Source organism: Mustelus asterias, unplaced genomic scaffold (assembly GCF_964213995.1).
Source record: "Mustelus asterias unplaced genomic scaffold, sMusAst1.hap1.1 HAP1_SCAFFOLD_570, whole genome shotgun sequence".
In the NCBI taxonomy this organism is placed as follows: Eukaryota; Metazoa; Chordata; class Chondrichthyes; order Carcharhiniformes; family Triakidae; genus Mustelus; species Mustelus asterias.
In genome coordinates, this window is record NW_027590520.1 from 109,398 (window position 1) to 133,428 (window position 24,031).

Sequence of the window (24,031 nt, forward strand, 5' to 3'; positions counted from 1 at the left end):
TTCTCCCACACTTTGTGACCATTGGACATTGTTTCTCTCTTGACGTCCTCGAATGAACATGCCTCTGTTTTATTAGAACAAAAGAAATGGCTTCTCAACAATGAAAATATCCACTATGAGACCAAACAGTTACCTCAACTCCAGACATTTGTGCAGAACGGGTCCCAGCCGCCGGAACCCTTCACACTGAATGTAGCATTCCTCTAGATCGAGGTGTTTTATTGTATCACAGAGTCCAATGACATGAGACAGGACCGCACAGTCAATCGGGGTCAGTCGCAGTTCACTAAATGAAAGTGTTTCCACAGATCCCACTGTGTTCCGAGCCAGTGTTTTATTCTGAGACTCAAACAGGTAGTGGAATGTGTTCAGGAGCTTCCTCTTCCCAGTTTCAGTCTCTGTGTCTCCAATCTGCCCTTCAACCTTCTCCTTCACCCAGTCAATCACTCGGCAGGTTGTTTGATGAAGAAACGAACCCAGAAACTTCACCAGGGCCAAGCTGACTGTGGGGAGGACAGACCAGCAACAAAACGGAGAAATATCTCAAATCGCCCATCTTTCTCGCTGTGGGTCTCACTGAGGAGTTTCCCGATCTTCCCGGGATCTGGAGTCAGGAATTGTGTGAGTGCAGCTACAAACTCTTGGATGGTGAGGTGTGGGAATGTGTAAACCACACTCTGGGCAGAATCATTTTTCTCCAAAAGTTCCATCAGGAACCCAGACAGGAACTGGGAAGGTTGTAGATTGTACTTGATCAAATCTTCATTTCTAAAGACAATCTTCTTCTCGAAGACTCCTGTGAAGGCCATCTCACCAAGCTTCAGTAACACATCACGGGGGTTTTCAATCTCTCGGCCATGGTTTTTCAGAATGTTGTAAATATAGTAGGAATATAGTTGGGTGATGGTCTTGGGAATTTGCTGCTGTTTCCTGTCTCTTTGTGTAAAGAAGGGACCCAGTGACAGACCGAGGATCCAGCAGTAGGAAGGGTTGTAACACATGGTGTACAGGATCTCGTTCTCCTCCACGTGTTTGAAAACAGCTGCTGCCACCGTCTGATCTTCAAAAAACTTGTTGAAATATTCCTTCCGTTCATCACCAACAAATCCCAGGATTTCAGCCCAGACACTGATCTCAGCCTTTTCCAATAAATGTAATGCAGTGGGGCGGCTGGTCACTAGCACTGAACATCCTGGGAGCAGCTTGTGCTGTATTAAACTGTACACAATGTCAGACACTTCACACCGGAATTCAGGATCTGTGCACATGGACTGAGGTTCTGTATTTCTCTGATTGTCGGCAAAATCAGTACTGTCCTTGAATTCATCCAAACCATCGAATATAAACAGCAATCCCTCTGGGTTCTTCCAGAGCTCTCCCAGAATATTCCCAAAGTAAGGATAGAAAAACAGTATCAAATTCCTCAGGTTTATTCTACAGTTAATAGTGTTCAAATCCCGGAACTTAAAACTGAAAACAAATTGAAAGTGTGGGTATATTTTCTCAGTGGCCCAGTCATAAACAATCTTTTGTACCATTGTTGTTTTTCCAATTCCCGGCACTCCGCTCACTGCTGCTGAATTCCCAGATTTGGATTTTCTCTGGGAAAAGCTGCTCTGGAACAATTGATCAGTTCGGATTTTTTCCAGTTCTTTCCGGAGATGTTTCTCTCTCCATTCTTCATGGTCTCGGCCTCTTGCCAGCAGTTCATGTTCGACAAGTGTCCGATCTCGAACAGTAGAAATAACCGTTAGCTCAGCGTATCGATCAACCAGCTGGAAAATCTTAACCTTCTCCTTTATGAGGATAGTGTTCACTCTCAGTGTTTCAGTTTGTACCCGGAGTGTCTCCTTGTGTTTCTGTTGAAGATCTTCAATGAGAACAGAGAGAAATGTTAGTTGCATGAAAACACCATCTTTGCTGAATTGTTAGACTTACTTTACAGTGTCCGTCCAGGTTTGTGCAGGAATTAAAATTAAGTTATTGGAAACTTCGTTTGACAATCAACAATTTCCATTTAAAGTCTCAGATCGTGACTTAACTTTAATATTTCCATAACTTGTTGATTTTATAAAGGTGATGTTTTCTCTCTGATGGTTAATGCTTTCCAACCTGCCCTTAATACAGACACCTCACTGGGAGTCTGCAAGGATCATGGTTACATGACAGGCGATTTTCGGGTCCATCAGTCTGTGAACTAGTCGGTGTTCCCAATCTGCTGCAGAAATGGTAAATGGGATATTGGATATGAATGGGAGATGGAGAGATTGTAATTGTTCAGGAGTCTCACTGTGACTGTATCCCACCTTCAACAGGTTCCCTTTCATACTGTGTGAGCATTGGAATACCAACAGTTTTGAACATGGAAAGTTCTCCTATTCTATCAGGCTGTTGCCTGGTCACCCATGTTACTGGGGAGCCGGTTGGCTCAGTTGGTCAGATTGTGGGCCATATTGTGTCAGCAGCATGGGGTCCGATCCCCGTTGTATCTGGGGCAAAATCGGAACCTCACTCCTTGCCTTACCCGTGCCGGAGATCATTCAGCCGTGGTTCAAACCTGCCTTCAGACAGAGAATTCAAAGAATACCCATCCCTTTGTTGTAGTGTATTTCAGTAATCAATAACTATGTTTCAGCAGTTGTACGTGTAGATTCATTAACTGTGTTTTGATAACAGTTCTGCCATGATGGCAACAGGAAACAGAACAAGAATCTACTTTGCTAAGTGTAATATGAAACCAGTAAACATTCACAGTTCATTTGAACTGTTTAACAATAATTATAATGCATGGTTAATTATGTTTGTTGTTTCCTATAACCTAGTTTTGGGAAATTGAAAATATATTTATCTTAGTTCTTACATTGGGTTAAAAGGACACCCCTGATTTAACGGATTATCCTTTCAGTGATAGGATATGAGATAGCAAATTTAAGACAGAGTTGAGGAGAAACTACTCCCAAAGGGTTGTGAATCTGTGGAATTTGCTGCCCCAAAGTGTGGTGGATGCTGGGACAGGAGTAAATTTGAGGAGTTAGATAGATTTTTAATTGTTCATGCGTTGAAGGGTTATGGGGGAAGGCAGGAAAATGGGGATGAGGAGCATATCAGCCATGACTGAATGGCGGAGCAGACTCAATGAGCCGAATGGCCGATCTCTGCTCCTATATCTTATGAACTTATGCAAAATGTTAACGGGGGTTGTAGATAGACCCACAAACTGTAGTGATGAGGCTGGGGATGGCATTAAACAGGAAATTAGTGACGCATGTGATGAAGGAACATCAGTAATTGTGGGAGATTTTAACCTGCATATAGACTGGCCAAGTGAAATCAGACACACTAACGTAGAGTAGAAATTCCTGGAGTGTATACGGAATAGTTTTCTGGAACATTCTATTGGTCGTGGGGAAAATGCTATAGTTCATTAACAGCAGAGCATTTGAAAACAGTGGCAGGATTGGACAGTCAGCATGGATATATGAAGCGGAATTCTTGCTTGACAAATCTACTTGAATTTTTTCCAGGAAGCAACTAGCAGAGGTGACGAAGGTGACAATGGTTGTGATTTATTTGGACTTTCAGAAGGCTTTTGACACGGTCCCAGGTAAGAGATGAGCATGTAAAATTCAATACATTGATTTGGGAGCAGTGTATTGAGATGGACAGGAAATAAGCTGGCAGGGAGGAAACAGAGTAGCAATAACTGGGTCTTTTTTCCAAATAGCAGACTGTGACTAGTGGGATACTGCACGGTGCTGGGAGACCACTGAAAGGGTTAATGTCACATAAGCTGCTATGAAAAAAAAGTTCTTATCGAAGTTTTCAAAGAGAAGCACTAAGACCAGTAGCTTAAGGTGACTGTGATTGGTTTTAATATCTGAATGATGCAAGTTTAATCAATAACTGAGTGGATTGAGGTAACTCCTAAAATGTGATTGGTATATGCTAATTACCTGTGACTGAATTTGAAACTATAATTGTTTATATATGTAGGAATTCTGTATTCTGATTCATTACAGACTGTGACCTGTGACTTTCCAGAGTCCTCACTATACAGATGATTAAAACAGCTGTTAAGAGAATTCCGTGACTTGGTCCAATTACTTGAAAGATAAAGTTGTGATCAATTAAAAGGCTGATATCAATTACCACAAGACCACTTATTCATGATATATATTAATGATTTAGACGGATGAATTAAATCTAATCTCTCCAAACGTGCAGACTACACAAAAGTAGGTGGGAGGGTGAGCTGTGTGGAGGAAGTGGGCAAATGGCCTACCCCTGCAACCATTTTCTCTGTTACTGTGTTTCTATAAGGTTCATGCTGAGATTTACAGGGTAGTGGGATTCTGCAAGGTGTACACAAGACTTCCAAAATAATAGCAATCAGCAATTTAATTAAGAGAAAAAAATGCAATGATTACAAGAGAAATCCTGTGTACTGGAATGAATCTCTGTATAGTTGAGGAACAGTGACAAACCCCAATCATGTTCAGCCCAGTTACCCCAGCCTTTAACTTTCCAATTCCCAGATTTTCACAACCTCTTAAACAAAGGTTGTAATCAATCATTCAGATTCTCAGAAGTTAAATAGTTTATAATCTCCATTTCATCTCTTACCTTTCAGGCGACTGGGCAATTCAGATAAACCTTGTGCAATGTTCATGTCATCGAATGCATCAGAACCTGTTTAAATAAATTCATGAAATCAAATCAGTGATATCGACAGTGTTTAAATGGGAAATTGAATTCACTGTGATTTTACCATACCACGCTCCTGTATTTCTTTCAGTATTTTATCCAGTTTTGGGACTCCGTGACGCATTTTCACAAAGGATTCCCACATCACCCTTCGAGCCCGAGATCCTTTTTCCATCACCAGATTGAGCAGAAGTTTGGAACTGTCTACCCGGTTTCCCTTATCCACGAGCTCAGTGACTTTCTATGAAGAATAGTAATGAAGAATAATGAGACGCAGAGTGAAAGATAAACACTGAGAATGGGATGGAAAGGACCTGCTCAGTGATGGGATTTCCCAGTTGCTTTCAGCTCAGAAATCAGTCACTGGGCCGGGTCCTGATCCATAATGAACACGGACTGAAAATTATCTTCACATCTCATTGCAGTCATTAACGATAAACAAATGTGAATCAACTGAACTAGAATCAAAAATATATTTGCAGAGAGTGAGGGATCACTGAGAATCTGCAGCATTTTAATGTAATTGTTTGCTTGTCTCTCAGTGTCTGCCATGATATCAGGTTCATGATGAATAATTTGACCCACTTTTCTCTGAAACCTCAATCCTGCTGCCTCACTGTGTGATTTACTCAGAAATCCGGAGGTGATGAGGAAAAGTCTATTTTCTCTGAGATGGTCAAGAGTCTTTGGAACCCTCTTCCTGAAAAAAATGGTGGAAGCAGAGTCTTTGAATGTTTCTAAGAGAGAGGTAGATGGACTTTTGATATCAAGGGGCTGATATGTTATAGGGAATAGGGGGGGAATGCAGATTTGAGGGTACTATTAAATAAGCCGCAATGTTATTTAACAGCGGGACAGTATCGAGGAACTAAATGGTCTATCCCTGTTCCCCATGTGTATGCAAATAAAACAGCGGCAAATCAGAACTCAGATGGCAGAAAAATGATTATTCTGATCATCAAGTTATTTAAGTAGCAGGAATTTTAAAATGAAATTTGACTGATAAAGTACCATTGAGTAATCCAAATACCGACTGATGCTTTATGTCAGGGAAATGAGCTAATAATAATGGCGAAAAATCTAATCACTTAATCATTTCTGCACAGTAATTCAAATGCCAGAGACAGAACTTTAAAAAAAAATACTAGTACGTATGAAAGCTCAGTAAGGACGATTGAGGAGTTAGATAATTTTTGACAGATAATATTTAGCTACTATTGCGGGGTGTGAAGGAGAGCCTGCCGCAGAATGTCAGAGTCAGAGCAATGGAGAATTTCAGACTGGAGTTTACAAGAAAGGAAAGGTTCAAATTCATTGACTCAGGTCAAATAGAAGAATGGACATTTTAAAGCAAAGGCATCTGAGGACTGGGGGCCATTACAGGTTTATGAGCACACAGTGTTATCTGGAGTCTAGTGGGAGCACAGTAAAGGCAGCAGAATCTGAGTAGCTGAAGATAAGACGCAATGTAGCAGAACATTGGAACAGCTGAATCTGGGGTGAACAAAGACATGGAACAGGATTCAGCAGGCGCTGTGCTGAGGTAGGGGTACAGACTTGCAGTGTTACGTGCAGACAATAAGGATATTTCTGCACTGGCAATTGTGCAGGAAATGGAGTTCTGCTTGATACTGAATGCTGAAATCACAGATAGTCTGGCTAGGTCTCAGTCAGAGGCTGGGAGAGGAATACAATCAAGTGGTTTGGAGATGGAGTCTGTGAGGGAAACAGACAATGATGTGGGCATCGCTGGCTAGACCAGCTTTTGTTACAGCAATACTGAACAGTTCACTCCTTTTCCGCTACATCCTGACTTTTTCCTCTGGTCTCTCCAGTCCCACTCAAACTCTTGCCTTTTTTCTGCCAGTCCACATGAGAGTTAAACCTGAACTGTTCCCCTGTTCTTTGTACAGATACCGACAGATCTATTGTCACCTTTCCATATTGTTTCAGATTCACAATATTCGCAGTGTTATCCACATTGTGTCCTTTTTTCCAGCTTCTATTCTATAAAATTCTGAAATTAAATGATTATTAATGCCATTCTCTGTGTTACTTTGGGAGTAAACTTAATGTTGCGATGTATTAAAAGGGTAACATTGAACCAAGAAACTGAGATACTCCTGTGCCTTCCTAAAAACATTGGTGTGATCACATTCAGAATATTACATTCAGTTGTGTTTCCCTCAGTACAACAAGCTTATTGTAGCTTCAGATGGGAACAACTCGAACCTGTGAGACAATGGTGGGGGTGAGTGGGAGCCAGTGTGTAAAGTGAACATGTCCTCACTGGAAAATAAAAGTTTGAGGGGTGATATGATTGCTGTTTTCCACTGAGTCCAATTTTTCCAAAACTCTTTGATGCTACACAATTTAAAACGCTGTCTTGATGTGAACGATCGGCACTATCACCTCTCCTCTGTAATGCTTTTAGCCATGTCTGAACCAAAGGAGCTCTGGAGCAGAGTGCAAACTCAGTATCTGCGAGCAGGTAATTGCTGAGCAAATACCACTTCAAAACACTGTCGATATACCTTACATTGTTTTGATAACTGTAAGTAGACGAATAAAATGGTAATAACTCGATTGCATTTGCTCTTTTTACCATGGACTTTCCTGGGATTTTTTTCCATATTGGTGGGTAAATGCCAATGCTTTAGCTGGGGTGAACAGCTTGGCTCACAGTGTGACTAGTCCTGGAGCACGAACCTACAGCATTACAGCCAGGATGCTGTCGGTGTCTCTGCACATCATGCCCTCAGTCATTCCTTTATATCATGTGGAGGGAATTCATTTGGCTGAAGACCAGTTTCTGTGATGATGGGGATCTCAGGAGGAGGCTGAGATGAATTATCAGTGAACACTTATGGCTGAGGGTGGTTGTGGATGCTTCAGTCTTGTCAGCCACGAGCTGGGATCTGCTGTTTCTGATGTTAATGTTTGTAGAATCCCCCCTACACATTTGTTGTCTAATTATCTAACATCATATGACTGACATGGCAGGACTGCAAAGCATTATGCTGTTAGTTGAGGCTCAAGTTGCTTCTCTCTCTATACCATTGTGGCTAGTTGTAGATTCACCAGGTTGCCACATCATTTTTATATATTCCTGATGCTGTTCCTGCAATGCTCTCCAACGCAACTCATTGAACCAGGACCGAGCCTCTGGTTTGATTGTAATGGTGGTGTGTGAGTGTGCCATGCTATTATCTAATAGATTGTGGGGAAATACAATACTGTGACTGATGGCCAACTGTCAGTTTAGAAACAGTCGATCTATTCAATATCTATTACATTTAGCACGGGGATAACATCGCAAACAACAGAACCACTTGTCAGTTTGAAGACAGTACTTCATCTCCACCAAGGACTGTGCGGTAAGTCTTACTGATACTGTCATGGATTGGTGCATTTGCGACTGTGAGATGGATGAGAACAAAACTAGGATTTTCCACGTTCACTTGCCAAGAGCCACAAGCTCATTCTGGCTGATCTGACTTTCAAAACTTGGGAAGTTCAGTCAGTAATCGTGCTACTGAGACAGGCTTGACTGGAGAAATTAAGCCCCCTCTCCACCGCCGTGCCCTGCCAGCCCCATGAGTAAATTTTGTGCCTGTTCTTTTTTTAATCACATTGACATGGAAAAGTCCATTTTCATCAACTGAAGGAAGGCAGTGATCAGGAGGAGGTTTTCTTGTCTATATTTGACCTCAGTACATAAGATTTTGTGGGGTCCAAAGATAATATTGAGGACTCTCCACGTTTATACAATACCACTGGGCTGTAATTTCTGGCAGATCCATCTGGTGGGAACATACAGATCCAGGAACAGTAGGGGAGGAGTCTGGGACCTTGTTTGATCATCATAGTTACAGGATCATATTGATGGCAGGTTATAGCTTCACATATCTGCGGAATGGGTTCTGCAAAATGTGCTGAAAGTCCATAAATGTTAGTGAGGACTTTGCAGGGTCGACTGGGCCATGTTAGCGAATCCAGTCCAGCGTGGTGCACCCAGTTTAGTTTATTATACCTGACTGTAGTTAGTTTGCCTTGTTTTCTAGACCTTTTCAGAGGTCAGTGAAGAGTCAACTGTGTTACTGTGTGTCTGGAGCCACATACAGGCCAGGCTGAGTAAGGGCAGCATGTCTCCTTCCCTTAGTGAAGCAGATTGGTTTTGTAGACAGTCTAATCTTATTTAATTAGCTTAGTTCATTCTGGAGTAAGGGGAAATATGAAGCCATCAGGCAGGAGATTAGAGGCGTAAATTGGAAGGAGGCATTCTCAAGGAAGTAAGGTGGCAGATTTTCAAGGAATGTTTGTCTGGAGTTCTGCATGACAACGTTCCGATGAGACAGGGAGGTGTTGGTAGGTTACGGGAACCGTGGTGCACAAAAGCTGCGCTGAACCCAGTGAGAAAGAAAAGGTAAGTATACAAAAGGATCAGAGAGCTAGGCGATGATGGGGATCTAGATGAGTAGACGGCTTGTAGGAAGGGACTTAAGAAAGAAATTAGGAGAGCCAGAAGGGGTCAGGAGAAGGATTGGCAGGTAAGATTAAGGAGAACCCTCAGGTGTTCTATAAATATGTGAAGAGTAAAAGGATGAGATGTGAAGGAATAGTACCTATAAAAGGTGAAGGTGAGAAAGTCTGTACAGAACCGGAAGAAATAGCAGAGGTGCTTAATGAATACTTTTCCTCAGCATTCACGGTGGAAAAAGACCTGGGTCGTTGTACCACAGGATTGAGGCAGACTGAAAAGATTGAGTATGTGGACATTAAGAAAGAGGATGTGTTGGAAATTTTGAATAGCATCAAGATAGATAAGTCGCCGGGACCGGATGGGATGTACCCCAGGTTACTGTGGGAGGCGCGGGAAGAGATTGTAGAGCCTCTGGTGATGATCTTTGTGTCGTCGATGGAGACGGGAGAGGTTCCGGAGGATTGGAGGATTGCGGATGTGGTTCCTATATTCAAGAAAGGGAATAGTGATAGCCCAGGAAATTACCGACCGGTGAGTCTAACCTCAGTGGTTGGTAAGTTGTTGGAGACGATCCTGAGGGACAGGATTTATGAACATTTAGAGAAGTTTAGTATGCTCAAAAGTAGCTTGCACGGCTTTGTCAAAGGCAAATCGTGCCTTACGAGCCTGGTGGAGTTCTTTGAAAATGTGACTAAACACTTTGACGAAGGAAAAGCGGTAGATGTGGTCTACATGAACTTCAGCAAGGCGTTCGATAAGGTCCCCCATGCAAGACTTCACGAGAAAGTGAGAGGGCATGGGATCCAAGAGGCTGTTGCCTTGTGGATTCACAACTGGCTTGCCTGCAGAAGGCAGAGAGTGGTTTTAGACGGGTCTTTTTCAGAATGGAGGTGGGTCACCACTAGAGTGCCCCAGGGATCTGTTCTGGGACCCTTGCTGTTTGTCATTTTCATAAATGACCTGGATGAGGAAATGGGGGGGTGGGTTGGTAAGTTTGCCGACGACACGAAGGTTGGTGGTGTTGTGGATAGGTTGGGGGGATGTCAGAAGCTGCAGCGTGACATAGATAGGATGCAAAACTGGGCGGAGAAGTGGCAGATGGAGTTCAACCTGGATAAATCTGTAGTGGTCAATTTTGGCAGGTCAAATGGGATGAAAGTGTATAATATCAAGGGTAAGACTCTTAGCAGTGTAGAGGATCAGAAGGACCTTGGGGTCCGGGTCCATAGGACTCTTAAATCGGCCTCGCAGGTAGAGGAGGTGGTTAAGAAGGCGTATGGTGTGCTGGCCTTCATCAATCGAGGATTTAGTTTCGGAGTCGGGAGATACTGATGCAGCTTTATAAGACGCTCGTCAGACCCCACTTGGAGTACTGTGCTCAGTTCTGGTCGCCTCATGACAGGAGGGATGTGGAAAAGATTGAAAGGGTGCAGAGAAGATTTACAAGGATGTTGCCTGGATTGGTTGGTATGCCTTATGAGGATAGGCTGAGGGAGCTCGGTCTTTTCTCCTTGGAGAGACGAAGGATGAGAGGTGACCTGACAGAGGTGTACAAGATGTTGAGAGGTATAGATCGGGTGGATTCTCGGAGGCTTTTTCCCAGGGCTGAAATGGCTGCTACGAGAGGACACAGATTTAAGGTGCTGGGGAGTAGGTACAGAGGAGATGTCAGGGGTAGGTTTTTCACTCAGAGGGTGGTGGGTGAGTGGAATCGGCTGCCGTCAGTGGTGGTGGAGGCAAACTCGATAGGGTATTTTAAGAGACTTCTGGATGAGTACATGGGACTTAATAGGATTGAGGGTCATAGGTAAGCCTATATATAAGCCTAGGTAGGTAGGGACATGACCGGCGCAACTTGTGGGCCGAAGGGCCTGTTTGTGCTGTATTATTTTTTCTACGTTCTATGTTCTAAATTCTCAAACAATGAGATTGAACTTTGCGTCTCTGGATTAGGAGTTAAGATCTCAGTTTGTTCATCCAGTAACATAGCCACTCTGCTGTTGGACCCGTGTGGGGTAAGTTGTGCATGCTGAGAAGAAACTGGTGGCTTTAGGTTCCCAAAGCTGTCCACCCTTGAGGCCATCCTCATCTCATGCCTGAGTCTGGTGCAGACTAATAACAGGATTTGTACTGGTCAATAACTTCATTATCAGTGCAGCATCTGATTCCTTGTCTGCTAGAAGATGATGTAGACAGAACCAGCTCTTTCGTCATCATTTGTTAATACATCCTGAACTCATCCCTCCCACTTACCCGATGTTCTTGTCCAGTGAAAATCCTCTCGTATGTTAACGATAAGCTGACCCCATCCACTCCTCCTTCAATCGCCTGCTCCAGCCTATCCTGGTAGAATTTTGTCAGCTGGAACAGTTGGTAATCATCACACTTTGTCAGGAACTGAGTGATTGCGGAGTTCGGATCTGTAAACACAAATGGAGAAAAATAAACACATTTCTGTCAATGAAACTTCCCTTGACAGGAAGCAACTGAAGGCTCGTGAGCCACAGTATCAAACACCTGTGGGAATACAGAAACATTCAGCAATAACATATTTGACCTGACTCCCAATAACCACCTTTGCCCCAGACCCATTAGTACCCATGGTTCACAAGAGACGACCAATTTCAAAAATAAATTCAATATTTTAAAAAATCAGTCACTGGATGTGAGGGTTCCTGGCAAGGGCAGTTTGTTGTGAATCCTTAATTGCCATTGGAAAGCTGGTGAGACACTTTCTTGAACCGCTGCAATGTTCCTGGTGTCTGTACACTCAGTGCTGCTCGAAAGGTATTGACAGGCTCTCTATCCAGTGACAGTGAAGGTCTTCTTCGAAGTGAGGGTGTTGTGTGGATTGGAGGGAGTCTGTAATTAGTGAGAGTGATCTTCCCATCTTTCTGCTGTCATTGTCTTTCTGGTTGGGCAGAAATCGCAGGATTGGAAATTGTTGTTAAAGGCGATTTGGTGAGTTGCTGCAGTCCATCCTGTAAATGATGCATATTGCTATCTTTGTGCATTGGTGGCAAAGGCACTTCTGTGGTGGATGGGCTGCTGATCAGGTGGGCTACATTCTCCTAAGTGGTGTAGAACTTCTTGTGTGCTTGTGAAGTCACAGTTATCAGGCAAGTTGCAAGTTTTCCATTACACCTTACTTGGGCAACACAGTGGAGAGCACTCCTGCATCACAGTGCCAGGGACCCAGGTTCGATTCCCAGCTTGGGTGATTGTGCGGAGTCTGCACGTTCGGAGTCTGCACGTTCTCCCCGTGTCTGTGTGCGTTTCTTCTGGGTGCTTCGATTTCCTCCCACAGTCTGAAAGACGTGCTGGTTAGGTGCATTGTCCATGCTACATTGTCCCTCAGTGTACCTGAACAGATGCCAGACTGTGGCGAGCAGGGAATTTTCACAGTAACTTCATTGCAGTGTTAATGTAAGCTGACTTATGACACAAAGAAAAACTTTTTAAAAACATTGTACTTTGTGGATTGTTGACTCGAAGGAGACAGAAGCTGACTAACTTTCCGCAGAATGCGCAGCCTCCAACCTGCTCTTGTTGCTACCGCATTTATATAGCTGATCAGTTTCTGGTCAAGGTGACCAACTATGAGGTAAGGAAATAGCTTTGGTATCAGAATGAGGGTGGAGGAGGTGGGGAGAGGGTGCTTCCAAATCTCTCGTGCTGGGGCAGGTGTAGGGGGATGGGGAGGTCACTCCCAGACGTGTCAGAGCTACCTGCCAGAAGGGCTGCACCTCGGCTAACACACACAATGCATGTGCTGAATTTGAAACACAAGTTACAGGACAACAAGCTTCCGAGCAAGAGACAGCCCAGAGACACAGGGTTCATACATAAGACGGTCCCAAAAATCTGGGATGGTTGGTCACCCTGGTGAAAAACAATCCCCAAAATATCAATAATGGCCAATGATGGTAATGCTGAATTGGCTGCCAAGTGGAGGTGGCATGTAACATTTGTGCCACACAAGTGCCAAGGAATTATGATGTCTAACAAGAGAGAATCGAAGCACATGCATTCCCTCCTCAACCAAAGCAACATGTGGCATCCACAAGATGTGTTGCAGCAACTCACCAATGATCCATCGAACCATAGAACCCCAACAGCACAGAAGGAGCTTATTCAACCCATTGAGTCTGCACTAACTCTTCACAAGAGCATACTCCCTTGGACGACTGCCCTGCCCTATCCCTGTCATCTCACACATCTAATCCATCTAACCTAAATATCTTTGGATACTGAGGTGCAATTTAACATGACAAATCTACCCAACCAGCACATCTTTGGAGTGTGGGATGAAACCAGAACATCCAGAGGAAACCCACACATACACGGGGACAACATGCAACCTCCGCACAGTCACCCAAGGCTGTAATCGAACTTGGGTCTGTGGCGCTGTGTTAGCAATGCTAATCACTGTTCCATATCTTTAGATAGCATTTTCCAAAACCACGACCTTGATCACCTGGTATGGCAGCGGAGGCCTGGGAACACACCACCTGAAGGTCCCCTCCAAGCTATATATCCTGACTTGGAATTATAGCCTGCCTCACTCCCTGTTACTTGGTCAAAATCCTGGAACTCCTGTGGCACAGTGGTACAGCGGCAAGCACTGCTGCCTCACAGCGCCAGGGTCCCGGGTTCAAATCCTGGCTTGGGTCACTGCCTGTGTGGAGTTTGCACATTCCCCCCCTGTCTGCGTGGGTTTTCTCCAGGTGCTCCGATTTCCTCCGACACTCCAGAAATGTGCGGATTCGGTGGATTGGCGATTCCTGACAAACATGTCTGCAGAAAGTGTAAGCAGCTGGAGGAAATCCGGATCAGGATTATTGATCTGGAAGCCGAACTGCAGGCAACGTGCACCATCAGGCAGAGAAATAAATAGCTGGACACTTTGTTCCAGGAGAATATAGCGAGGGGATTGACACATTGTTCCAGGAGATTATAGTGAGGGGGATTGACACTTTGTTCCAGGAGAATATATTCAGGGGGATTGACACTTTGTTCCAGGAGATTATAGTGAGGGGGATTGACACTTTGTTCCAGGAGAATATAGTGAGGGGGATTGACACTTTGTTCCAGGAGAATATAGTCAGGGGGATTGACACTTTGTTCCAGGAGATTATAGTGAGGGGGATTGACACTTTGTTCCAGGAGATTATAGTGAGGGGGATTGACACTTTGTTCCAGGAGAATATAGTCAGGGGGATTGACACTTTGTTCCAGGAGATTATAGTGAGGGGGATTGACACTTTGTTCCAGGAGATTATAGTGAGGGGGATTGACACATTGTTCCTGGAGATTATAGTGAGGGGGATTGACACTTTGTTCCAGGAGAATATAGTGAGGGGGATTGACACTTTGTTCCAGGAGATTATAGTGAGGGGGATTGACACATTGTTCCAGGAGAATATAGCGAGGGGGATTGACACTTTGTTCCTGGAGATTATAGTGAGGGCGATTGACACTTTGTTCCAGGAGAATATAGTGAGGGCGATTGACACTTTATTCCAGGAGAATATAGCGAGGGCGATTGACACTTTGTTCCAGGAGAATATAGTGAGGGCGATTGACACTTTGTTCCAGGAGAATATAGTGAGGGGGATTGACACTTTGTTCCAGGAGAATACCGTGAGGGGGATTGACACTTTGTTCCAGGAGAATACAGTGAGGGGGATTGACACTTTGTTCCAGGAGAATACCGTGAGGGGGATTGACACTTTGTTCCAGGAGAATATAGTGAGGGGGATTGACACTGTTCACTGATGCAAAGAGCAAGAGTGCAAAAGAACGTTTCCTGCCCAGTGCCAGTTTCAGGGAAAACAGTGGGTCTGAGACTTTTATTCTAAACTTAAACAGATAGCAGATTAAAGACAGTGAAAACAGTCAGCAAGAGTTTTTATAATTATTTAAGTAAGAAAAGAGCAGGTACTGTGGGTGCTGGTCCTGTGTAAAGTGAGAATTGGGAGATAATAGAAGATAATAATGAAATAGCAGATGAAGTGAACAAATATTTTGCTGTTTTCTTCACTCTGGAGGGTATGAAAACCATTCAGTAACAGCTTTAAATCAAGAGGTTGAACAGAGAGCGGAACTTGATGAAGTTACAGTCACTAGGAGGATTGGTACTGAGCAAACTGCAGGAACTATGGACTGACAACTTTCCAGGTCCTGATGGATTTCATCCCAGGATCTTAAAGAGGAGGCTAATGAGGTAGTAGATGTGCTGCTGTTAATTTCCTACAATTCCCTAGCTTCTGGAAAGTTTCCATCAGGGTGAAGGACCAGTAAATTTAACCTGTGTATTCAATAAAAGATGGAGGCAGAAAACAGGAAACGATAGGCCAGCTAGTTTGACGCCTGTTGTGGGTAAGGTGTACAAATGGATCATTAAGAAGATTGTAGCCGGGTACTTGAAAAATTCAAGGAAATTTTGTGGTTTTGTGCAAAGGAAGTTGTGTTGAGCTGATTCATTGGAATTCTATGAAGGAGTAATGTGCTCTTTAGATAAAGCAGAGCCTGCAGACACGCTGCACTTGGATTTCCAGAGGCCATTTGCGAAGGTGTCATGTCAATGCTTCGCAGAAAATAAAAGCTCACAGTTTAGGGGGTAACATATTAGTATTGACAGAAGATTGGCTGGCAGAAAACATAGAATATTTATGAATGGGTGTTTTTCTGATTGGCAGGATGAGACAAGTGGAGTCCCGCAGGGGTCTGTTCTGGGGCCTCAACTTGATACAATTCAGATCATGCAATAAATGAAGTGAAGGCATCACGGCTAAATTTACAGAAGAGACAAAGATTGGTGGGAAAGTATGTTGTGAAGGATTTTCCTGCCATGCTCGCCCCAATGCCGGAAAATCCCGCCTGAGTTCAATGGACCTTTGCATGATCCATGTCCTGCCTGCTCCGATTCCTGTGGCAGGCAGCACGGGAAAATTCCACCAAAGGAGGTTGCGTATAATTGAGTGAGTGGGGAACATCTGGCAGGTGGAGTATTATGTGGGAAAATGCGGAGTTGTTTGTTTTGGCAGGAAGAATAAGAAAGCAGAGTATTATTAAACAGGAGAACGGTTGCAAAATTCAGAGCTGCAGACATGAGTTACAAGAAGTTAATATGCACGTGCAGCAAATAATGAAGGCTAATGGAATGTTCTCCTTCATTACGAAGGGAATTTAACTCCAAAAGGATATTATGCCTTAGTCATACAGGGCATTGGTAAGACCACATCTCGAAAATTGCATGCGGTTTTTGGGCTCCTTATTTAAGGAAAGGATGTAAATGCATTCGAGGCGATTCAGAAGAGGTGATTCCCAGAATGAGCAGGTTGTGTTATGAAGAAACGTTGCATAAACTGGGATTGTTTCCACCAGAGTTCAGAAAAGTGAGCAGTGACTTAACTGAAGTATTTAAGATGCTGAACAATATTCACAACAAGGACATGAAAAGGATTTTGAATCTTGTGGGGAAGTCCAGAACTCGGGGGCACTGTTTTATCATTAGGATCTGCCTTTTTAGGTCAAAGATTAAGAGATTTTTTCACTCAGAGCTGATGTGGCCCTCTGGAACTCTCTGCCTCAGAAGAGGTTGGAGGTGGCGGGTAATTAAATACTTTAAATCGGAGGTGGATGAATTTTTGTGATGCAAGTGAGCCAAGTGTTATTGAGGATAGATGGGAATGTGGATTTCTAAACACGAATAGCTCAGTGAGTTTATCCACCCGGCCCCGCCGCGCCTGCCCAACACCAGCCTTCAGCACACTGTTCACTGCTCCACCAATCATAGATTGTTTCTCTCCTTCGTTAGCTGCTGATGCTCTCACTAGTCGGCCTATCAGCAGCAAATGGAGTAGAGAAACAAGCTCTGAATTTGAATTGGAACTCAGTTGTTTGACAATAATTTGAAAATGTTCTCTGGGACCATGTAGAGGAGCTTCACGGGTCACACCCAGCCCCCGGGCCAAACCTTGGTTAAACCTGCTCCAGATGGTCACTCACTCCAACTTTCTACTCAGTCCCTGTCCCGTTCCCTCTTCCGGTGTGAGCTGCAGGCAGGATAGGAATGATATTTGTATTTTTTTGTGATCCTACCTGTGTCCATGCCAATTCTTGTTGAAGACATTGGATATTCTCCCTTGTTTGAACCTTCAGCCATGATATTGACAGATGTTTCCGGATTCTGAGACTCTGTAATGAGGATAATATCAATGTCAGGGTCAGATGTTAATACAAAATCAGAAGCAGAGGGCTGAGATCTTTACTGGTGTGTAAGATATATTTCAGAATATTACAATCTCACATGTTACCGCAATATTAGTAGTAGTCTTAGCGGCGCAGTGGTTAGCACTGCTGCCTCACAGCACCAGGGACCCGGGTTCAATTCCTGGCTTGGGTCACTGCACCGTCTGCACTCCAAAGATGCGCAGGATAGATTTATTGAGAACCTGTAAATCGGTACAATTTACGGCTGCCTGGACGGCACGGTGGCACAGTGCTCACAGCGCCAGGGACCCGGGTTCAGTTCCAACCTCGGGTGACAGTGTGGAGTTTACACATTCTCCCCGTGTCTGTGTGGGTTTCCTCCGGGTGCTCCAGTTTCCTCACACAGTCCGAAAGATGTCCGGGTTAGGCAGATTGCCATGCTAAATTGCCCCATAGTGTCAGGAGGATTAGCAGGGGAAATATGTGAGGCTATGGGGATAGGGCCAGGGTGGGATTATTGTCGATGGGCCGAATGGCCTCCTTTCTACACTATTGGGATTCTATGTTCTCCCAGCATCTGCAAGGGTTTCCTCCAGATGCTCCGGTTTCCTTACACATTCAGAAAGATTTGTGCTGACTAGGGGACTTTCACAGTAACTTCATTACAATGTAACGTAAGCCTACTTGAGACAATAATAAATAAACTTTGAAAACTCTGAGATTTGACAGCAGTTTCACAAAATACCAGTCGTTCTCATCAGATTCCTTGAAAACTCCACCCTTCACCCTGACAAGCCACTGTCCCATCTCCAGTTTCCACTTCCCTCTTCAAACTCATTGAACATGTTGTTACCTCCCAAATCCATGGCCATTTTTGCAATAGCACCACGCAGTCATGTTTATACCCTGTCACAATGCCACCACTCCTCTTAAAATCACAAATACTATCCTATCCGACTCTGACAAAAGTCAATGAAGTATCTTCATTCACCCGTCTGCAGCCCTTAACATGCTTGGCCATGTCAACCTTCTCCAACTCCTGCCTCTTGTCGTCCAGCTGAGTAGAAATGCATCAAAGGCTCTTGGTTCAATTCTTACCTGTTACTTTCCATCCAGTGAATCAGTAACACTGGTCTCTCCCGCACCATTATCTTTATCATTGGCCCTCTTCTATTTCTCATCAACCTGGAAGCAGGTTCCACATGTAAGCTGCTGATATCGAGCTCTACAGTCTCACTGCTCTGAAACTCTGCTTCCTGAATCCTAACTCGCACTAAGTCTCATTCCCTTCACCTTTATACACCACTGACACCGATTGACAGCCTGACAACATTTCAATTTTAAATGCTCAAATCTCTCCATGGCCCATCCATTCCTATTCACGCCATATCAACAGAAAATGCTGGAAAATCTCAGCAGGTCTGACAGCATCTGTGGAGAGAGAATAGAGCCAACGTTTCGAGTTTGGGTAACACTTCAGAGCTTTATTCAGGAATAGTTAACACTATAGGGTGTAATGTTGCACTGCCCAGTTACCTATGCAAACGACAGACAGGATCATCCCAATGACGTCATGCAATCCCTCACTTAAAGTGCCCTTGTTCAGCTGCAAGGCTGCTGATAAGGAACAACTAAAATACTATCAATATACAACAGTAAGCTTCATCAGCCCTGCAAGCCAGCGACATCTCTGCCCTCCAACTTCCCCAATCTGACATGTTGAGGATAATTTGTCAACAACTGAGACCAAATCCTGAGCTCTGGAATTCACTCCCTAAAACTCTCGGCCGCTTTTCCTTTCCCTCCTCCTCCCAGGTTTGCCTTAAAAAGATGAACAAAATGACCAAAATTGGTCACCTGCCCAGCTGCTCCTTTAATTGTCCCGGGGCCGTTGCTTCCCATTGAATTTTCTCTTGGAAACTGACTTGGAACATTTTACTACTCTGATGTCTAAAGAGAGTGGGGATTGTGATCGGCAGAGTGGAGTTCACTCATTTCAACAACTCACACAGTTATCAACATCCAATAATAAATATGAACATTTATTGAAAGGAATTCAGATACTCAGCAAAACAGAAAAGAAAGGAAATAAACACCGAGCTCGTCTTTGACCCGAACTTTACCCACAATGGCCGGAGTTTTACTGCCTCGCCCACCCCGGAATCGGAATCTCGCCCGAGCCAGGTTGTAAAATACTGCGAAATATACCCTTATTTAAACTTGGACAGCTTATCAATTCCCAGGGAAAGACTCAACACCGTGTAAAAGATGGACAATCAGATTACCAGAGCGGATTCTCATGCAGATCAAAGTTTAACCCAAATGAGGGTTTTCACATAGTCCAAGGTCAACAACAAAACACATTCCGCTCACAGCAAATTCTTCACTCTCCCAGGCACCTTCCTCACATTCACTAAGTCTCCTGCCTCTTTAGCAAGATAGAAGTTTAACAACACCAGGTTAAAGTCCAACAGGTTTATTTGGGGAATATATAAGCTGGACTATAATAGCCTGGACTATATAAGCAGAGCACTGAGTCTTGCTAAAGACGTGGAGATGCCGGCGTTGGACTGGGGTAAACACAGTAAGAAGTTTAACAACACCAGGTTAAAGTCCAACAGGGGGAATTCAATTCTATGGGGTTTGTTGGAGCACCCAGGCTATTGAGTGGGTGGCAAGAGTGTCCATCTGGTGGAAGCGAAGGCCAGGTCGCGCCTGCTCCAACAAACCCCATAGAATTGAATTCCCCCTGTTGGACTTTAACCTGGTGTTGTTAAACTTCTTACTGTGTTTACCCCAGTCCAACGCCGGCATCTCCACATCTTTAGCAAGACTCAGTGCTCTGCTTATATAGTCCAGCAAGGCAACACAGCTAATCCTCATTGCACTGATTCCTGATAGGGATGCTCCTTCAGTCTGCCATGTGGTTTCCAGGTTGACTGCAGTGGGCATCTTGGCAGTGGACCCAGTCAATACACTGCAGAATATTATGGGAAAGTACTGCCCTTCTACACACAGCCACTGGTGACATAACATTTACGGTAAAGGTGCTATACAAATGCAAATTGTTGCATTTTCTCTATTTGTGTCACTGTCTAGCCCTATAGTTGTAACCCATTCAAACTCAGTCTCTGTCCTCTCCTTACACTGTTGTGGAAATGTAAAAGTGAGTCAGCTCATCGACCCGGCCCCACACACCAGCCCCGCCCTCCGCCGACCCGGCCTCACACCCTGACTCAGCCTCGCCCCCCGCCGACCTGGTCCCGCCCCCTGCCGACCCAGCCCTGCCCCCTGCCAAAGCGGCCCCGCCCCCTGCAGTCCCAGCCCGGCCCCCTGCAGTCCTAGCCCCGCCCTCTGCCAACCCAACCCCGCCCCCTGCCGCCCCCTGCTCACCCAGCCCCGCTCCCTGCTCACCCAGCCCCGCCCCCCGCTGACCCAGCCCCGCCCCCGCTGACCCAGCCCCGCCCCCCGCTGACCCAGCCCCGCCCCCCGCTGACCCAGCCCCGCCCCCTGCTGACCCTGCCCCGCCCCCTGCTGACCCTGCCCCCCGCTGACCCAGCCCCACCCCCTGCTGACCCAGCCCAGCCCCCTCTGCTGACCCAGGCCCGCCCCCTGCTGACCCAACCCCGCCCCCTGCTAACCCAGCCCCGCCCCCTCTGCTGACCCAGCCCCGCCCCCTGCTGACCCAGCCCCGCCCCCTGCTGACCCAGCCCCGCCCCCTGCTGACCCAGCCCCGCACCCTCTGCTGACCCAGCCCTCCCCCCTGCTGACCCAGCCCTCCCCCCCGCTGACCCAGCCCTCCCCCCCGCTGACCCAGCCCTCCCACCCGCTGACCCAGCCCCGCCCCCTGCTGACCCAGCCCCGCCCCCTGCTGACCCAGCCCCGCCCCCCCCACTGACCCAGCCCTCCCCCCCCGCTGACCCAGTCCCGCCCCCCCCGCTGACCCGGCCCTCCCCCCCCCCCCCGCTGACCCAGTCCCGCCCCCTGCTGACCCAGCCCCGCCCCCCCCCGCTGACCCAGCCCCACAATCTCAGGTGGCAGCGTACATGGACAACACAGGAACTTAGGGACATGAGCTCTTTGCGAACCTGGAAAAGATCCAAGGGCAAGTTTTGGAGCTTTTGGAATGCATGAAAAGGGACAAATGTGTCTTCCAAACAACCGTGCTGTCCCACCCAGGCTATTGAGTGGGTGGCAAGAGTGTCCATCTGGTGGAAGTGAAGGCCAGGTCGCGACTGCTCCAGCAAACCCCATAGAATTGAATTCCATCCTGGGGTTAGTAAATTATTACAGGAGGTTTATTCCTAATTGAACTTCCCTGTTGGGCCCTGAATGTCCGACCATATCAAAGGTGGTCTGGGGGCTGGGGTGGGGTAGGGTGGGGGTGGGGGGGTGGGGGGTTGCGGCGATGCAGCTGGAGGTTAAACAGTAACTTTTGTCCTCTAATTCATTTTGACTCCAAATAGGACCTTACTTTGACATGCGATGGTTTCCCTTAACCTCAATGCCTTTGCCGGGACCCAGGACTGGACACAAAAAGACCCAGTCCCCTGAGAATTCAAAGCATAATCCTCTGTGGGCGATTCAGTGGGCAGCCCTGAGACGATATGATACACTACTGGGAGAAGGAAAGACAAACTCAGTGTTGAGGATGGCATCATCCTGTGGGTTCCACATAGTTGTCCCTCACCCAGAATGATATCGGATCCTTATGGAATTACACCACAGCACGCCGAGATTTAGCAGCACGCCGAGATATCGCTGCACCCCACGATTTTGCAGGACCCTGAGATTTCGCAGCCCTCCGAGATATCAAAGATGGAAATGCTCGCCTGGAGCTACGTATGGTGGCCTGGGCTTGACACGGGTATTATTGACTTGGTTCAACACTGCGAGTTGGACCAGGAGAATCAAAAACTGCCCCTCAGCCTCCCTACATCCATGGGAGTGGTCTGTTAGGCCCTGGGTGCGGTCCAGTTAGACTTCGCTGGGCCTTTTTTGGGCTCTCTGTTTCTGATCCTGGTCGAAGCACATTCCAAATGGTTGGAAATACATCAGATGAACTCCACCACTTCCCAGGCTACCACTGGGAACCTACGACAAAGTTTCAGCACGCACAGGATACCTGAAATCCTGCTCTCTGACAATGGCAATTGCACTGCCTTCACAAGCATCGACTCTCACACCTTCATACTTTCCAATGGCATCAAACACATTAGGACAGCCCCCTATCACCCATTATCAAATGGTGCAGACTTTTAATCTGGGCATTAAGAAGCAACCTGCGGTGTCCATAGAGACCAAACTGGTGCGATTTCTATTCAACAACATGCCAACCTCTCATACAACAACTGGAATTGCCGCAGTGGAATTATTAATGGGACGGAGGCTTCAAACAAGACAAAGTTTACTTTTCCCAAACCTGGCAGGGAGGGTGGAGTCCCAACTGAAGACCCAGAAGAAGAACCAGGATCCTGTGCAAACAGAAAGAGCATTTAAGACCTGTGGCCCAGTCCATGTGAGGAACTTCAAGGACGACATCCATTGGGTCCTCAAGATTGTAATGGAAAAGACCGGGCCCATGTTGTACAAAGTCCAAGTGCAGGTCAAGATAATCAGGAAACAGATGAACCATCACCGGAATAGGGAACCTGTGTCAGTACAGGCGTCAGTACCAGTCACAGGCATGGCCACTGCCAGCGGCGAGCCACAGATGGAGATCAGCGGGCACGGTGGGGGTTTGAAAATCAGTTGGCTCCACTCAGGCCAGCAGTTGTAGACTCAGGGCCTATTTACACTCTACAGCAGTCGAATGGCACTCAACTGCCACTGTAAATAAATGGGTGCTTGGTGATGGAAAACCTGCCTTGGTAAGATTACTACACCTTGATATTATTTATTTTCATGGATATTACAATAGTTTTAAATTCAATTTTCGGATTGGAGGCAGGTTGCTAGTGGAGTGCCACAGGGATCAGTGCTTGGTCCTCTGCTCTTTGTGATTTTTATTAATGACTTCGAGGAAGGGGCTGAAGGGTGGATCAGTAAATTTGCTGATGACACCAAGATTAGTGGAGTAGTGGATGAGGTGGAGGGCTGTTGTAGGCTGCAAAGAGACATAGATAGGATGCAAAGCTGCGCTGAAAAATGGCAAATGGAGTTTAACCCTGATAAATGTGAGGTGATTCATTTTGGTAGGACTAATTTAAATGTGGATTACAGGGCCAAAGGTAGGGTTCTGAAGACTGTGGAGGAACAGAGAGATCTTGGGGTCCATATCCACAGATCTCTAAAGGTTGCCACTCAAGTGGATAGAGCTGTGAAGAAGGCCTATAGTGTGTTAGCTTTTATTAACAGGGGATTGGAGTTTAAGAGCCCTGGGGTTATGCTGCAACTGTACAGGACCTTGGTGAGACCACATTTGGAATATTGTGTGCAGTTCTGGTCACCTGACTATAAGAAGGATGTGGAAGCGCTGGAAAGAGTGCAGAGGAGATTTACCAGGATGCTGCATGGTTTGGAGGGTCGGTCTTATGAGGAAAGGTTGAGGAAGCTAGGGCTGTTCTCTCTGGAGCGGAGGAGGCTGCGGGGAGATTTAATAGAGGTTTATAAAATGATGAAGGGGAT

The 24,031-nt window shown here is 45.8% G+C and overlaps 1 protein-coding gene across 6 annotated transcripts in view; it reads right to left on the reverse strand.

Moving 5' to 3' along the window:
- Window positions 1-477: 477 nt before the first annotated feature.
- Window positions 478-24,031, reverse strand: part of LOC144487067 (NACHT, LRR and PYD domains-containing protein 3-like) — a 53,152-nt gene continuing 29,598 nt past the window's right edge. For all 6 annotated transcript variants that reach the window (XM_078205125.1, XM_078205123.1, XM_078205120.1 and 3 more), the window contains 5 exons: window positions 17,294-17,389; window positions 11,441-11,607; window positions 4,774-4,945; window positions 4,624-4,689; window positions 478-1,870 (listed from right to left, as the gene is read on the reverse strand). In XM_078205125.1, coding sequence (XP_078061251.1) covers window positions 486-1,870; window positions 4,624-4,689; window positions 4,774-4,945; window positions 11,441-11,607; window positions 17,294-17,389 — 1,886 coding nt within the window. In that variant the 3' untranslated portion in view covers window positions 478-485. The remainder of the gene's footprint in view (window positions 1,871-4,623; window positions 4,690-4,773; window positions 4,946-11,440; window positions 11,608-17,293; window positions 17,390-24,031) is intronic.